Source organism: Mercenaria mercenaria, chromosome 3 (assembly GCF_021730395.1).
Source record: "Mercenaria mercenaria strain notata chromosome 3, MADL_Memer_1, whole genome shotgun sequence".
Taxonomy (NCBI): Eukaryota; Metazoa; Mollusca; class Bivalvia; order Venerida; family Veneridae; genus Mercenaria; species Mercenaria mercenaria.
Window position 1 is genome coordinate 47047237 of NC_069363.1, and position 19158 is coordinate 47066394.

The following is a 19158-nucleotide window of genomic DNA, read 5'->3' on the forward strand; positions in this document are numbered from 1 at the left end:
AAATAAAATCTACATTTGAAATAATCATGACTGTAATTTTGAACAAAAATACAGGTCTTTTACAGCTTTAAAATTTCGTACAGGGATGTCTGGGCTGTTTCCTGTATAAATCTACCTGCGGTAAAAGGAGGCAGTTCCAAAGCAAAAAACGTATGTTTTTCCAAATTTTAGCTTTAAATTCCCAATTAGTATGGATACTAAGAACAGTGTTTATAAAGAATAGACAATATTTATTTGATAAATGCCTCCGATTACAGCGCACACATTCCTATTCATTATTTATCAAATTTTCGATCGTATTTTTCCAAGGACTAAAGGATTATAAATACTTCTGTTTCCAGTGTCATTTATACAATGCAATGACAAGAAAATTACGAGAGCAAACTTTTGAAATCATCTCCCGATTTTAATGATTAAATATAGTCTCCTCTTTGTAATGCCATTCTCGGCAGTCGTATTGATTACCGGACCTATAGACTCCGGGATTAAAGGTCTAGTTAGCAGACCCCTAGCTACTGCCTTGGGGAACATTGCCCGTTTTGTGGTATACTGTACCATTTGATTATATATACCAGTAAGAATGTTCAAGAATTTATACATAATTTCATTAACATTTATTCCATTGACTTTTTACAAGCAAATAATAAACACCTACCTAAATCAAGCGTTTCGTGGACAATTGTTGTGTTCGATGCCTCATTTTCTATATCATCTGATCATTGTACTGTAGTGTTGTACATGCCGAATTGATTTCAACCCGGATGTTTTGGGGTTTTCATAGCATTTTAAGAGTCGACAGGTTTTGTTAGCACGATAAATGATAATATTTTGGCGCCCATCGTACCATCTGATCACACGATAGACTGTTAATTCTCAGGTGAAACGTTTATCATTGTTTATTTTTTTTTTAAATCGACATTCGCAATGTTTTTTATGGAAGTGTCTAGCCGTCCGGTAAACGGACGCCTAGCCTGCGTTCTAGTCGTCCGGTTACCGGACGGCTAGCAAATCCTAAGAGGATTTTCTAGTCGTCCGGTAACGACTAGAACGCAGGCTAGGCGTCCGGTTACCGGACGACTAGACACTTCCTTTTTTTATGGGCGCCGCCATTGCATCTCGTAAGAGAGTAGACGAGAATTACGTAAATTTTTGATAAAAGAAAACTATTGGTGAAAATTCTTTATGTATTTGTCTTTTTATTAATGGTTTTATTAAATGATATTCAAAAATGTAAAAAAAATCAAATAAATGAAAATTCCGGAAGACACCGAAATCGTCCGATAACTGCCGAAGTGATAAGCGCTTTTTATGGATCGGATACCTTAATGTGTTATATAACACGTTCCCGTTCTTTCAATTTGGATTATAGGTCTACATGGATTAATTCGTACTTCAGCAAGGGAAGAAACAAGACGCAACCCTCTCAACAACACTATACAAGGCGTACCACAACAACACACTAGACTGCTTATCAGTAAGTGAGTTGGGAGCAAATCTCGGAGAGGTCTCGGTGGCTGCATCAACCTGTGCAGATGACACAGCATTATTAGCCACTTCAAATGAGAATCTACAAGCAATGGTACAAATTGTTGAATACCGTACAATGAAAGATAAAGTTATAATAAATGCGGACAAGTCCGAAATTTTGAATATAAAAAACAAACAACCTGAAAAGATATTCATGAATGATAAAGAACTACAGCAATCAAAGGAAATAAAACATCTTGGTTAAGTAAGAACATCTCAAAATAAAGTGAATACTGATGATAGACTGAAATCTGCAAGACAAGCAATATATGGTATGTTGGGACCTGGGCTACATGCTCGTAGAGGCTTATCCCCCTTGGTTGCGCACAAGCTTTGGAAAACTTATGCCTTGCCCAGAGCCTTATATGGCATTGAAGTGTTAAAAGTTTCAAATACTGACATAGAAAAACTGGAAAGACAGCAACGTTTTATGATAAAACATTTCCAGGGACTACCGGAAAGAACAGCAACTGCAGGAGTCCACGTCCTTCTTGGCATAGAACCAATAGAATCTGTAATAGATAAGCAAAGATTCTCAACATTTCTAAATATTGCTAGGCTGAAAGGTTCTGTGGAGTATAGCATCCTGTCAAGACAATTAATCATGAAAGCCGGTCATGGAAACTCCCTGGCAAACACAGTGACTGAATCTTTACAAAAGTACAGTCTACCAGAGTCAAAAATTCTTTTTGATAATCCACCAAAAAAAAAGAACGTTGGAATTCAATGGTGAATACCGCAATTGACAAGTACTGGTATGATATATGGGATCAGCAACTTGCTCAGAAAACAACACTTAAGTTTCTCCAAATACAAGATAGACCCACCCAGAAACCACACAATATATGGAAATCCATCAAACCTGTTGACCACGAAGTACGACAGGCGGAATTGAAATCAAGATTGGCGACAGGTACCTATACTCTTCAAACAAATTCAGCAAAATTTAATAAGACAGAACTATCCAGCATATGTATCCTGTGTAATCAAGAAGATGAAACAATTGAACACTTCTTAACTAGATGTCCAAGCCTTGATACTGCCAGAACCAAAGGAATTGATCTACTACAGGAAATTCTGCAAGAAATGCATCCAGACAAGGTCTCATTACTTCATGATATCAGAATATTAACACAAATGTTGGTGGACTGTACACATAGAAGCCTTAAGCCACACATCACGATGTCCAATAAGTCCAAGATAAGGACTGAACGTGCAAGACAGTGTGCAATCAATTACCTCCATACAGCCAGAGTGCAAAAAATGCTTACAACTAGCCCACTTGTTAAACCCCTATCATTAAAACAGACCACTATAAAATAAACTAAGATAAAAATAAACAAAGACATTTTTTGAAAAAGACTATACATTCCGAAGGATTAGTGACATATAGGTCAGGGTAAAATCTGTGTACATAAATTAGTGTAATAAAGGCATGAGCATGAAATATTGATGTTTTAATATTATATTCTGCTGGGTCTTTATTCAAATTGGATATAACTCTCTTGAAGAGAGGTGCTTCAATCAATATTGAAGGAATTTACCTGTGAAGAAGAAGAAGAAGATGGTGCTGGAGCACTATTTTTCTGTAGGTTATTTGGTTTATTTTCGTCACGTGATCAAAACAAGCGCGCTCATCTTCATAGGAAGCGCAAAAGTAGAAAGCGATTTCGAAATCGCCTACGCCAAAGAGTTTTGTAACTTTTTTTGTTTTATTGAAATTTAAATAATGAAGGTGAATAAAAGATGGGCGTATATATTTATGTCGCAGAAAGTTGGAACAAATGTTTTATGAAGTATAGTTCTTACTATATTTGTAGTTTATGCAGAACTTTTTTATGATTACTCCATGTAAACCCACTAAGCGTAGTAAGAAGAAAATACCACTACCGTACAGTACTGTCAGTATAATCAATCTACATTGCAAGACGAGGCACACTGACACTGGCCTTTGTTGCAGTAAGAAGAGAAGAAAGAAAGTAAAAACAAAGAACAAAAAATCTCGCGATCAGTTTTCTTTCCGTTCTGGTGTTTACCATTGTATAATATATAGTGGAACTTTTAGCTTTTTTTACAATAAAAACCTTCCAAATCTTACACATTTTGAAGTCCGAAGAGTTTTGCATTATTTTTAAACTCCGAAGACATTTTGATATTTAACATTGAATACAGCAAAACCTCACAAACAGAGGACATTCTAAATTCCAAAGATGTTTTTCTTATTTCTAAACTCTTACGAGATTTTGGCATGGTCTTCGTTTAACATTAAAGGTAGATGCAATTTTGAACTCCAAAGAGATTTTTCATTATTACTAAACTCATGATCATTATTTAAATTTAAATACAGTAGTACCTCATTCACATCAGTATGGTATGCGAAAGTCCAAAGAGATTTTGCATTATTTTAAGACTCCAAAGAGGTTTTGACATGGTCCTTTATCAAACATTAAATACAGTAAAACCTCAAAGAAAGACATCCGAAAGTCCAAAGAGATTTTGCATCATTTCTAAACTCCAAAGAGTTTTTGCAGGGCTTTTATTTAACATTAAATACAGTAAAACCTTACATGTGATACACCTTTTGAAGTTCAAAGAGATTTTGCATCATTTCTAAACTCCAAAGAGTTTTTGGTATGGTCTTCTGTTTGTCATTATTAACAGTAAAACCTCACAGAATGATGACTTCCGAAAGTCCAAAGAGATTTTGCATTATTTTTAGACTGCAAAGAGTTTTTTACATGGTCTTTTATTTAACATTAAATACAGTAAAACCTCACATATAATACACCTTTTGAAGTCCAAAGAGATTTTGCATAATTTCTAAACTCCAAAGTGTTTTGGCATGGTTTTCTATTTGTCATAATTTACAGTAAAACCTCAAAGAAGTTCGCATATTAGCCCCGCTTTTTTCGCATTTCTCATTACCTGTACCATACTATAGTTCAATACGTAATTTAGGATAAAAGCTGTATTTCCGTACTTTTCCGTACGGAAAAAGTCCGTGTTTTTCATTAACTTCAAATAATTGTAGTATGTTCCGAACACAAGATATTTTAATGAAATAACTTTTGTAAATTAAAGCTAAACATTGTCTAAACAGATATGTAATTTGTGTATTTTTACCGCCGACGGTTTCGTCGGAGGACCGTCTCAAAATGAACCATTTTTCGTGAAAATATGCGTAACTTCTTCATATATTAAATAGAAGGTGGGCCTTGTCAGAGGAGTCCGATTTGAATAAATGATACCTTGTTGCAAAGGGCAAGCCAGTACCTAGAGAAAACAGGCCACGTCAGGTTCGAACCCGGTTAGCTAGTGGTCAAGGTCATAGGTCAAAGTCCGATAATATTCTCAAAATATAAACTTTTCAGAGCAGTCAAGGCAGTCCTGAAAACTCAAGCACTACCTTCACTGAGTCCAACGACACCATTGGAGCAATTCTCACGGCTCTCCGGGTTGGGACAGATTAGTCTTAGCCAGCACCCTACCGCTTATAACAAGTTTGGTCATTTTCTGATACCTGTCCTGAGCTCTGATGGCATCATATGGACTTGTTAGTAGCTTAAATGTAAAGCTAAGTCATCTATGAACATATTCATATATGGTATAGGTAGGTACCTGGGGTGTAGAGACTCAAAAAAGGGTAAAAATCTGTAGCCAGGACCCGTACCCAGTCGACCATGTATACAAGTGGTACGAGTTTAGGTCAAAAGGGACCCAACCGGGTCGAAAACCTTCCAGACATGGTCAAAAAAGCCGTTTAGAACCGTACCTTGTAGCCGTATATGACCTGCCCTGACCTCAAGGGCTACCCTAGATACTTTAACATGGTCTCAATCAAAAACCAGGACTCCCACCTACACGAAAATGTATGATTTACATGTAGGTATATTTTTTTGGCATAGGGGCTCGAACCCTGTAGAAAACCTATTAGATATGGTCAAAACATGAACTTAGAAGATCAAATGGTGATCTTACATATCCCGCCCCGACCCCTACGGCCATCCAAGGTACTTGAACTTGGTCTCATTTGATGGCCAGGACCCATACCTACACGACCATGTATGATACGGGTATATATTTTGGTCACAGTGGCTCGAACTTTATCGAAAACCTCTCAGACATAGTCAAAATAGTCATTTTATCTAAGTTTGAACACTACCCGGTGACCTTGTACGACCTGACCCCTCAGGCTATCTTAGAACCCATACCTACACAACCATGTATAATACTGGTATATATCATGGTCATAGGGGTTCAGACCGGGTCTAAAGCCTTTCAGACATGGTCAATATTGTCATATTTCCTAAGTTTGAACACTACGTGGTGACCTTATATGACCTGCCGTGACCCTTACTGGTGTGTCAGATATTTGAACTTGGTCTCACACTTATATGACCATGTATGATATAGGTATATTTTTTTGGCATAGGGGCTCGTACCCGGTCGAAAACCTCTTAGACATAGTCAAAATACGAAGTTAGAAGAGCAAATGGTGTCGTTAAACGACCCTCCCCGACCCCTACGGCTATGTAAGGTACTCGAACATGGCATCAATCGATAGCCAGGACCCATACCTACACATCCATGTATAATACGGGTATATGGTTTGTTGATATAGACTCGAACGTTATCGAAAACCTTTCCGACGTGGTCAAAATAAGCAGATTTTCAAAGTTCGAACACTACCTAGTCACCTTCTACGACATGCCCTGACCCCTCGGGCTGTATTAGGTACCTGAACAGGGTCTCAATATTTAGCCAGGACCTATACCTACACGACCATGTATGATACATGTACATATCATGGTCATAGGGGTTGGAACCGGTGTCTGGTCTAAAGCCGTTCAGACATTGTCAAAGACCAAATAGTGTCCTTATACGAACCGCCCCGACCCCCCGGCTATTCCTGCAAAAACTAAACAAAATCGAAAAAATATTTTTTGTCTCCGATTTTGTTTATTTTGGCAGGAAATCAAGTTTAATCGATTTCATCGACGGAACTGCCTTAAAAAATAAAATATCTTACCTTAAACTAATATTCTTGGTTGTTAATGGGTGTAGGGATGGGTATTTTTGGAAAACTTAGAAAAAAATATGGAAAAAAGTCAATGTTTGGGGTAATTCTTTAGACCATTTACGACAGTAATAATAAAAGTTTTATATATTATTAGTAAGTGCTAGGTACAATCTTTAAAACAAATTAGTGATGAATAAATTCGGACCCTCGGTGAAGTGACCTTGACCTGATGAATATGTACAAAAAACCACGAAAAGAAAAATCAAAATTTGGTCGGGTTTTATAATTTTTTATGTCCAGTGCTCCAGACATATCATTATGATTAAAATATAATGTAGGTAAATGTCGTAGCTACAAAATAAGACCATAACCGGATTTCTAGGACACGAAATGATGTCACAGGGAATAAAAAATGGATGTCCGGTAAAGAAAATATTTGAAAAAATGGGCCTATTTTGATTGATATTTCATCTGATGAGAAGACAAACAGCCCCCTTTACAAATAAATGGTACTTAATATTGTAGCTACATATTATCTACATTTCAAGATAGGTGAAAGGATAACTCCTAAAGGTCACAGGAGGTGAAATATGGAGAAACAATGAAAAATCAGTATTTAGACCTAATTTAACAGGTTTACACCCTGGTTCGAGCCTCTGTGACATCCCATATACACTTACCACACATGGTCTGACTAGTACGGGTCCTAGCAACTGTTCAAAATCACATTCGGGTTTATTTGACACCATCTGAGGTCAGGACATGTAATATATGGAGGACTGTTGGAGTCGAAACAGCATTATTTTGATCAAATTTGGACGTTTTTTAACCCGGCTGGATCCCCGTAACCCGGCATATACCACTATGTTATATTATTAGATAGGTATCTATCTATCTATCTTCCGTTCACGTCAAACCCCTTGCGGGAACGTAGACGTTTTGCGCGTCAAAATCAAAAAGAGAAAGAATATAGTGATAAAAATTTGTGGAAGAAACTAAAAATAACTTTGGTGATATAAAAAGGTTAAAACTTGAGTTTGCAGGATAACTAGGGCGAGGCATGTTCAAGGCCGCAAACTGCAGCACTGAACTGCTCTAGGGTAGGGAGGTGAGCGACACTGGGGGGAAGGTGGTTCCAATGGTACACTGTTCTCGGAAAATAAGAAAACTTGTAATAGTCAGTGGTTGCAGTAATTAACCTATAACTTAGGGAATGGCCATAGCGGACACATCGGGTCATTGGGGTCAGGTAATCCACGATTGGGATAGCAACCAGATCATGATGAATCTTATAGGAATGATAACCTAGAATCTATACGCCTTAAATCCAGTCGACGAAGGTTTAGGGAGTGTAGCATATCTGTTACACTGGAAGTACGGCCGTAGTCGGTCTTGATCCAACGGGCGGTTCTGCTTTGGACGCGTTCAATTTGGTCAATTTGAATTTGGGTGTGGGGCGACCAAACCTCGGAGGCATATTCGAGCTGGGGTCGGACTAGAGTCTGGTAAGCAATGGTCTTAATGGGTTGGGATTTGACCTTAATGTTTCTTCGTAAGAACCCTAGGGTTTGGTTAGCTTTCTTGGTTGACCTGTTTATCTGATTGTCCCGTGATAAGTCATTTGAGATATCCACGCCTAGGTATTTAGCTGAGCTAACTGATTCAAGTTGGACTCCATGTAGGTAATACTGGGTAGGGATAGGATGTTTCCTTCTAGTGGCGTGGATCACTTGACACTTGGAGGGGTTGAACTCCATATCCCACTCCAACTCCCACTTTTCTAGAATTTTTAGGTCATTTTGGAGAGTGACAGATTGGTCTGCAGATGACAAAGTTAGATATATTGCCGTGTCATCTGCAAATAGACGGACTTTGGAACTGACGTTTTGTGGGAGGTCATTTATGTAAGCTAGGAAGAGCAGGGGACCAAGTACAGACCCCTGTGGGACACCTGATGATACTGGGATGGCATCAGAGGTAGTGCCATTTAGGAAATTAGGACTACTGATTGGATCCTATTATCTAAGAAGCCTTCGACCCATCTTAGTGCGTTACCTCTGTCTCCATATTCGTGCATTTTTAGAAGGACTTTCTCATGGCTAACCTTGTAGAAAGCCTTACTAAAATCTAGTAGTATAAAATCTACCTGTTTCTTATTGTAGACTGAAGTGACCAGATCATTTACTAACATAACTAACTGAGTAACGCATGACCTTTTTTCCCTAAATCCATGCTGTAAGTCATACAGAATACCATGGTTGGTGAAGTGCTTAACAATAGATGAGGAAACAATGTGTTCAAGAACTTTGCATAGGACACATGTTAATGAAATTGGCCTATAATTTACTGGATTTGACCTATCACCTTTTTTAAAAATGGGGGCAACATATGCGGATTTCCACTGGGATGGAAGTGATCCTTCCTCCAGGGATTTCTGGAATATGACCTCAAGGATGGGGGATAGTTCTACAGAGAGTGTTTTAAGTATTATGGGCTTGATTTTGTCAGGACCACTGGCCTTATGGGGGTTCAGGTTGTTGAGAAGTTTCTTAATACCATTTGTGCCTATCCTAATATTATAACTGGCATAGTAGGGACAGAATTTCCATCTGGAGTTAGTTTCATTTTGCTGAGCGAGGCGAGGTTTAGTGGTGATTTGGGGCTAAAAACAGACTGAAACTGTTTGTTCAGTACTGTTGTCTTAGCTTGATCATCCAGATGGAGTTTATTTTCATACTTAAGGGGAGGGATAAAGGAAGATTCCTGTCTAGAGTGTTTAATGAGCGAGTACAGTTTCTTAGTATTTGGTTTATTTGGGAGTGAGGCATCAGTGTTGTTCAAGTTTAGGATGTGCTCAAGATACTGGCTATAGGCCTCTTTGACCTTTTTCAGCACTAGATGCTTTAAGTCTAGAAATTTCTTTCGATCAAAAGATGAGCTAGTTTTCTTAACCTTTTAAAAAGCTCTGTTCCTCATTCTGATTAGTTTCTTAATGTCCTGATTGACCCATGGAAGGTGATCTCTTATAGTTGACTGTTTGGATAGACTCCATTTTTCTGCAAGGTTGTTTAGGGTATTTGAGAAATTTTCCCATAACTCTTCTGTGTTTAGTGCAGAGTATTTACCTTCATTGGTCATAACCTGGTGGTAGTCAATTAATGACTGTTTTATTTCCTGCCAGTTTGCTTTTTTATACAAGGGAATTTTTCGAGGCTTCTGGTAACATATCCTTGCGGATGTATTGACTTTTGTTTCTACTATATTATGATCACTGATGCCCGGTATGTTGTTGACCTGATTTACTAGAGTTGGGTTTGTAGTAAGGAACAAGTCTAGAATATTATTTCCTCTAGTTGGTAAGTTGATCATTTGGGTTAGGTTTGAATCATTAAATGTTTCAATAACCTGACGGTAGAAGGTGGGGTGCTTACATTCAGGGGATGGACTGCTGGTGTCCCAGTCCATTTTTGGGAGGTTAAGATCCCCGGCCACCCAGACATTTGAAAACTTTTTATTAACCTTTTCAAGGGATTTAGTAAATTCTGCGAAACTGTCAATGTCTAATTCATATGGTTTGTAATAAGCACCAATAACTAGGGACTTATTTTCTACCAGGTCTAACTTTACTCAAAGGTCCTCACACTCGGACTGAAGTTCGGGCATTTCTTGGGCTGTGATACAGTTTCTAATTGCAATGAAGACCCCTCCGCCTGCCTGCTTGATTCGGTCGCGACGGAAGATAGAGTAATCTAGGTCTGAGTCAAATACCCCACTAGTGCGATGCTTAGGTTTAAGCCAGGACTCTGTACCTATCATAATATCGGGCTTTGTGGAATTTACTAAATTACTTAATTCAAGTTTTTTGTCTACAACTGACCTGCAATTAATTACTGGACTTTAAGTGACGAAGGGAAGGGAGGGAGGTGACGCTTCGGAGTGGAATTGTGGGCCATCGAGAAAGACATATCATTCACGTTTGAGTTATCAAGGTTGGCGAAGGGATTCGATGTTTCGAATGAGTCCAGGCTGGGGACAGAACCATTTGAGACATTTATATTCTCACAAAGTGAGCACTTCCAGACTGCTACCCCAGCTGATGAGTCTTCGAGGATGTCGTAAAGGGAGTCGGAAACGTTTTGGCAATCTGCAAGGTACCATACCATACACATGTCGCACTGGAGGCCTTTGCAACTCCAGGTGACAGGCAGTTGACAGTTACCACAGGGGAAAACGGTTGAGTTACCTTCCAAGTAAGCTTCAGCTTGAATAGGCCCTGGATTGCTCTCGATATCACGGGATAGCGCAAGGAGGAGTAAACATAAAAGGACTATTGTGGAGGGCATGTCTGTGGGTTTCCTATTTCTATTGGTGACCTTCTTGAATTTTCTTTCGAGTTTACCTACCTGATTAGCTATCGAGAGCATTGTAGCACATCTAAAGGGTCTACTGCTGCCTAGAATACTTTGGCTGTATGAGATACAGCACAAAGTCACACTCAAAAACACAAAACTTAACCTAAACATACCGAAAAATAAACCTGAAGCACTGTGTTGTGTTCTTCTTGTTGAAGAGTATTCACGGGAGGTAATCCACAAATCTAAATACGCCTTGGAAGAGTGGCTTTAACCTAATAAACACGGAGGGGAAAAGGGGGTTCAGCGGAGACTGAAAGAGAAACCTGAAAACATTCTTTTTGTGTGGGAAATACCTAGTTACCTGCTGATGGAAAGAGAAGAAAATTAAAATTTGATAGAGGCCGAAAACAGGACTCCCTTGACTGCTCTGAAAAGTTCATATTTTGAAAATATTACCGGATTTTGACCTATGACCTTGACCCCTAGCCGACCGGGTTCGAACCTGACGTGGCCTGTTTTCTCTAGGTACTGGCTTGCCCTTTGCAACAAGGTATCATTTATTAAAATCGAACATCAGGTTCTGAAGATATGACTCCTCTGACAAGGCCCACCCCTCTATTTAATATATGAAGAAGTATGCATATTTTCACGAAAAATGATACATTTTGAGACGGTCCCCAGACGAAACCGTCGGCGGTAAAAATATACAAATCATATATCTGTTTAGACAATGTTTAGATTTAATTTATAAAAGTTATTTAATTAAAATATCTTGTGTTTGGAATATTCTACAAGTATTTGAAGTTAATGAAAAACACGGACTTTTTCCGTACGGAAAAGTACGGAAATACAACTTTTATCCTAAATTACGTATTGAACTATGGTATGGTACAGGTAATGAGAAATGCGAAAAAGGCGGGGCTAATATGCGAACGTCTTTCGCAAATGGGCGTTAAGAAAACTCTTTGGACTAGGATGAGTAGGAATCTCTTTGGATTTTTATGTTTCCGCATCTTCATACGCTTTGTTTTTGTTATGAATCTTAGATTAAGACAGATATGTCTTAAAATAAGTTAAATGCATGTAATTTTTATAAAATTGTATTTCAAAAGCTATTTCTAAAAGTTCTGCAGACTTGCACTATTTCTGATTTACGGAGGTCATGGAACTACTTCATGCGTAGGTAACTTATTGTCTAACAGGGAATTTCTCAATCAGACCAGAAGATGTAAATAAAAGCCAATCCCATTCCTTATTTATTTATTTATTATTTATTTAAGGACACAGTACATAATACAAACAAGACAAACAAATAACTTAAATATCACAGACATACATTGGCAGATATGAAGAATCACCATTTAAAACAATAGATTATAAAAATCAAAACAAGTTAGTCAATATGCATTTAGCATACACTTACTTTTACTCTGTGTATGTGAATAAATATATATGCATGCATATACATACATATACATACATAATAAACTAGAGGTCATATTTCCTTAACAAAATAGTCCAATTGGCTTCATATAAATAGAAATGAACGAAAAAAGCGACCAGGGTTATTTTTTCCAGCGGTATTATTTGTCCGTGTGACATTATACCTTAGATCGATAGACTGTCTCAATTTCATTTTCGGAAAACGAACTATATTTAGACACGCCTTTCGTTTATTTTTATGTACCAACTTGTCCGATATTGTGGTAGTGCATGATCATTAACATATATAACGAGGAATAGAGTTGATTGGTAAATATAAAGCTAATATTTTTTTGTTAATTTTAAATGTAGCTAAATTTGAAACACTTATTAGTAATTTTATATATTCAATTTCGTGTTTTCGTGAATAAAGATTTGTTTATAAACTTAAACTAGCAAATATGGCGGCGAGATATCTTCTTTTGCAACGATATTGATATGGTAAAGTTTGTCTATTTTTTTTTTTTTTTATATTTATTTCTTAGGTTCTGTGGTATATTTTTCTTTGCTTGAAACAATAGCTCAGCGACCCGATAAAAGACAGAGAAACATAAGTTTGATTATGGCAACCGAACAAAAACGAATGCAGGTTTGTGTAGTTTTCAAGATACACTGACGAAAGACCATGGCGACAACGGGGACAGAAAAGCATGCTCGTCTCGTCATTAGCTTGATGAAGGGCGGAACAAAACTAACAAGGCGGTTGTTCGAAATACGTGTATCTGAACTAACTCCAACGGACTATATTCAATCGCCGTGGACAGTCGATCAATTTTTAGTTTCAAACAAAGGCAAGATTCTTGCAAATGACGCAGGCAGAAAGAAAGAAAAGACTTACTTTCCTGGTATTTTAGATAAGACAAATCTTAATCACTGGGATTTGAGTATGTTTTGTCATGTTCTGTTGGAGGCATGCGAACTTGATCCAGAAACGGGAGTGGATGTACGTGAACTTCGGAAACTTCGAAACAAACTAAGTCACTTGAGCGAACCTAGTCTAGATGATGTGAAATATAATTTAAATATGAATAAACTAGAGGTCATATTTCGGAGAACACTGAAGAAAATAGGAGACGGTAATCTCGATGATGAAATCATAGGAATACTGAATTCATCAAAAAATGGAGAACTTTCTCTTTCCGATGCATATAAGGAAATATATAAATTTTTTCAAATGGAGGGAGAAATTAGGGAAGTGCTTTCTGAACACACTAAAGGTAAGGCCTCCTTACATGCTATTTACAAAAAAATAATTCTCCATTGATATTTGTTATTCTGATATTTGTGAAAAATTCGAACCATATCGCTTAATCGTATCTTAAAGAACGTGAAACTTCGTTGATATTTTACGACAAAAAGCACATTGAATCATCATGAATATGAAAATATTAAATGACAAATGCGCTTTTTCATACGTAATCTTCTTCAAAACGAAACTCATGTCATAAAATCTAATGTATTACACGAGTTAACAATTTACAATATCAAACAAAGCAAACAGAATGTTATCTTTGAATATCACACAGGGCAACGCGATAAACATTATGTTATCTTTGAATACATACCATACAGGGTAACGTGTATATCTTTTTGCAGTAGTATTTTGCACACTTCCCTCAATGTAGATATTAAGCTATTAATAGTTTTTGACAATTTATTTCTTTCAATTATTAAATAACTATTAATTATTAGCCCTTAAACACAGCATTTGCCTCGTGCAATAATACAAAGGCCTCCTCTATAACAGTGCCAATATCTATATCAGTCAGCGGTCCCGGGCCGGAAAGTGATATAGATATAAAGCCCGCATTTTAAGGAATTTGACTGGCTAATTAGACAGGGCCGAAAAAATGATATAGATTCGCAGCTGGAAGTTCGGAAACGGCAGCCACTTTGTTTTAAAGTCAGTTAACGTTGACAGTTTAAGCACGGAACTTTCATAGTTTTAGCTTACAAAACAAAACAAAAAACAAACAAAAAAAACAAAAAACAACAACAAAAAACAAACAAACAAACAAAAAAAAAAAAAAAAGACAAATACGATTTAGTGGTATGTAACCGCTGCGTGCTAAATTTACAACGTAAAATTTTCACCAAATCACATACAAGCGTTTATTCACTTAATCAATGCGGAAGTCTGGAAAAATATGTTGTGTTTTTTTAGAGTTGTTCTTTGTTACAATTAATAAATTGAGTGTTTAAATTTGGAATCCTTTAAGTACACGAGTTATTTAATAAAATTGTCAAGAAATAAGTGATTTGATACTGGCCCTATTATTTGTCTGAGGGCAGTCGTATTGGCCCGAGGCCGGAGGCCGAGGGCCAATACGACTGTCCCGAGGACAAAAAACAGGGCCAATATCAAATCACTTATTTATTAACATAAAATAAAATAAATATTGATTTGCGAACACGCGACACCAAATATTTAAATCTGCTGTTTACGTTTAATTATAATATTTTAAATAATGAAAAAGGTATATGCCGATGATAAACTTGATAAGTTTCTTATATTTGTCCAATTAATCAAGGATAAACATCAAGTAAGAATAAAGGGCAGTACTTCAGGGGACAGCAGGAGTACGGTTGAAAAATCGTTTATGATTCATGTTTACTTTTATCCCTGTTGTATTTTTTTCTTTTTTCTCTTTCTCTTAAAGCGACTAACCCACACATCGTTGTGTGAGAATTAATAAAATCAAACGTTTACCTTTATTCACCTTTATGTTGCATATTTAATGTTCTAACAAAGTTTTTTTCATCGAATTCTGTCCAAAATCGTTGTTTTCCTAATAATAAAATCATTCATCTAAAATTTCTGATAAGGGTTTTCCGGTTGATAAAAACCTTTATGCTCTAATTCGTTTCACTCAAACGAGCATAAATTATTTATAACCTCCAAGCATACACCTTTAAATAAACAACAAACAACAGTATATATTTAGGCCTGAGTTCGCTTATTTATTAACCCAGCCTTAACAATCTCAATTTCTAAACTAGAACTGTAACAGGAGTGACTTATACCCCCACCATATGGTTGTCACAGAAGAATGGCAACCATAAGAAATTTTAAAAATACTTAGAATAATATAAAACGTACTTAAAGAAAATTTTTACTCGTCTTTGGAGTACTTCATCTTGGGCTTCCACGGCACATATTATAATTTATATTAGTACATGTGCCCAGGATGAGGGATAAGGTAAATATAAAAATCTCTAATATTAGAGATACACTAAAAATGAATACAAAAAATGCCTTACCGACACATGTTACCGCAGAAAAATGTCTTTACTTTTTACCTAGGACTAATAATAAAAAAGTTAGAAAAATACCTAAAATATTGAAAATCTAAAAATAGAATTTCTAAAAGTAGACCAATTCTTGGAACTTTAGGGGAATTAACTCAGTACAAAAGTTAAAAAAGGTTAAGTCCCTTTGGTTCTAAGCCAAACAGAATGATATATAGTGAAAATGCCTCAAAATTAACCTTAAATGCTAAGTAAAAGGGGAATAATTCATGAAAAAATGCTGTCATAGATATGCATCTTGTGTCACATGATGTGGGTGATGAGGTGGAACATCTATTTTAAGTTTGAATCAATTTCATTTAGTAATAACAGATATAGTGAAAATGCATCAAAATTAACCTTAAATTCTAAGTAAAAGGGGTCACAATTAATGAAAAATTGGTGTCAGAGTTATGTATCTTGTGTCAAATGATGCGGGTGATAAGGTGGAACATCTAGTTTAAGTTTGACAAATCCATTTAGTAATAACGGTGATATAGTGAAAATGCTTCAAAATTAACCTTAGATTCTAAGTAAAAGGGGGCATAATTCATGAAATGTTGGTGTCAGAGTTATGCACCTTGTGTAACATGATGTGGGTAATAAGGTGGAACATCTATTTTAGGTTTGAATCAAACCCATTTAGTAATAACTGAGATAATAGATTTCGCGACGGGACGCGACGGGACAAAACTGCCTCCTATATACCCCCCCGCCAAAAATGTTTGGGGGGGGGGGGGGGGGGGGGGTGGGGGGGGGGGTATAACAAAGCATTTATCACATACATATACTATAAAACGCCTGAATGAAATCAGTTTGATCTTAAGTACAACCAAACCTTGAATGAACCTTATTTCTTTTAATAAATAGATTAATTATACTCGGTACTCTTTTACTGTCATTATTGTCAGAACCAAAAGATTTTTGGAAACAAAAGTCGGACTGCAGAAAGCGGGGCACACAACCCTACTCCGTCCTCGGAGGGGGACGCGCGACATCAGAAAAATGCCATATCCTTTAAGAGGATTCCTTACTCCCATGCTTTGGAACTGCGGCGAGTAAGTTCGACTGTCCGACGATTCCCTAATTTTGAATCCAAATTGGGTTATAAAATAAAATTCTAGACGCTCCCAAAATTGAAAAGCAAACAGTAAAAACGATCACATTAAAACACGGTGTGAAATATTACAATATGACAAAATAAGAACAATAACTATTCCAGCGTGGCTTCGATCTAGTTCGCAGTCCTGGTAATTTTACAATAAATATTCTGAAATTCGCTTGTAGGTACTTCCAAGGAATTTTCTGAAATTATAATACATAGGATAAGACATATATGGACGAAATGGATAAAGCCTATAATCTGGGGCGGAGTTAATCTCTGGCTAATGCAAATGATGGTAATCTAAAAAAACGAGCAAAATAGGTAGAGCTACGAAGGTTACAGTATAAGGTAAATGGCCAGTGAATAAGAAATCAGGTTGCCGAATATACTACATATCCTGGACAATAATGCAGTGGACCGTCGCGAAACCACGCCCCACCAGGTCGATTAAAATGGACTATATTTAGGCCTGAGGTCGCCTGGGAGCCGTCGAAAATGTAAAGAACGGAAAACATGAAATTGACTTTAAAATTATATTGTTTATATATATAGTTTCGAAGATACGTTTGAAATCTAACTTCAATACTATTAAGCAAATATACTAATTAGGTAGAAGTCGGAATTTACATGAGCTTTTTTTATGGAATGAAACATAATGTAGACACCTAATTTTCTCCACTGAGAAGCAGTGCAAACACGGATTATTATAAGTAATTACCATCTGTCGAAAACCATATTTGTAAGAAATGTTTATAGATGCAACTTGGTAAATTTGAATAAGTGCAATACAATAATCAATATATGACTTATATTACTGTCTGCTTATGATGAATTAAATTCGGATAGTCTCTCACAAACACAAGTTCCAGGAAATGCTTAATTTCTTTTATATACAGGCTGTTCATGGCACTGATGTGGCGCCACCACGCCTTGGAAATTCTGAAAAATCCGGCAAATCCTAGTACATCAAGCATTAACGATCTTAAATGATACCAATCGATATCCTGATTTTTTTAACTGAAGCGCCACAAAGTTTCCGTAAAGAAATTACGATTTTAACTATGGAACGGATTTCTGGATTCCAAAAGATCATGTATCCACTTCAAAACAAAATATTTTTGGTCAATGACGGAAGGTGAACATCCGCTTTGAATCAAAATACAACATGAAAAACAAAAGCTGGATATATTCTATCTCTGTTCATCTGTCTAGTACAAGAAATCCACTTATTACACTGAGATATGTAGCATTTTGTAGTGTTTTCGGATTTACTATCTAAAACGACTCGACATAAATCTTTTGCCTAAGGAACGAGACTTTTAATTGTTTTGAAATAACTTGTGGTAGTAACTTATGGAACTCTTTCCGAACCCCGAATTTTAAAGTATCTGCAAAAACTAGAAATTGCTTTTGTATAAAAGCACATGTCTCCCCCAATGCAAAGTCCTATAGGCAAGAAGTCAATAGGAGCGAAAGTCAAAGAGACACTGATGGTTGGCTGCAATAGGGATCATCTACTTTACATGTCCAGTCATCCCGCTAAATTTCAACACTATTAGCCTAGTGGTTCTCAAGTCACTGTATAGGCTCCTGTGACCTTGACCTTTGATCAAGTGACTCAAAATAAATAGAGATCATCTACTCTGCATGTCCAATCATTCTTTTAAGTTTCAACATTCTAGGTCAAGTGGTTCTCAAGTTATTCTCCAGAAATGATTTTACATGACCAGGCCCCTGTGACCTTGACCTTTAATAGACTGACCCCAAAATCAATAGGGATCATCTACTCTGCATGTTCAATCATCTTATGAAGTTTCAACATTCTGGGTCAAGTGGTTCTCAAGTTATTGATCGGAAATTGTTTTCCATGTTCAGGCTCCTGTGACCTGGACCTTTAACAGAGTGACCCCAAAATCGATAGGGGTCATCTACTCTGCATGTTCAATCATCCTATGAAGTTTCAACATTCTGGATCAAGAGGTTCTGAAGTTATTGATCGGAAATGGTTATCAATGTTCAGGCCCCTGTGACCTTGACCTTTAACGGAGTGACCCCAAAAACAATAGGGGTCATCTACTTTGCATGAACAATCATCTTATGAAGTTTTAACATTCTGGGTCAAGTGGTACTCAAGTTATTGATCGGAAATGGTTTTCAATGTTCAGGCCCCTGTGACCTTGACCTTCGACGGAGTGACCCCAAAAACAATAGGGGTCATCTACTCTAAATGACCAACATTCTATGAAGTTTCAACATTCAGGAACAAGTGTTTCTCTAGTTATTGATCGGAAATAGTTTTCAATGTTCAGGCCCTTGTGACCTTCACCTTTGAAGGAGTGACCCCAAAAGCAATAGGAGTCATCCACTTTTCATGACCAATC

General features: G+C 36.9%; 1 protein-coding gene across 1 annotated transcript in view; it reads left to right on the forward strand.

Moving 5' to 3' along the window:
• The first annotated feature begins 12619 nt into the window (after window positions 1-12619).
• Window positions 12620-19158, forward strand: part of LOC123524793 (helicase with zinc finger domain 2-like) — a 72147-nt gene continuing 65608 nt past the window's right edge. The window contains exon 1 of the mRNA XM_053539681.1: window positions 12620-13601. Coding sequence (XP_053395656.1) covers window positions 13010-13601 — 592 coding nt within the window. The 5' untranslated portion in view covers window positions 12620-13009. The remainder of the gene's footprint in view (window positions 13602-19158) is intronic.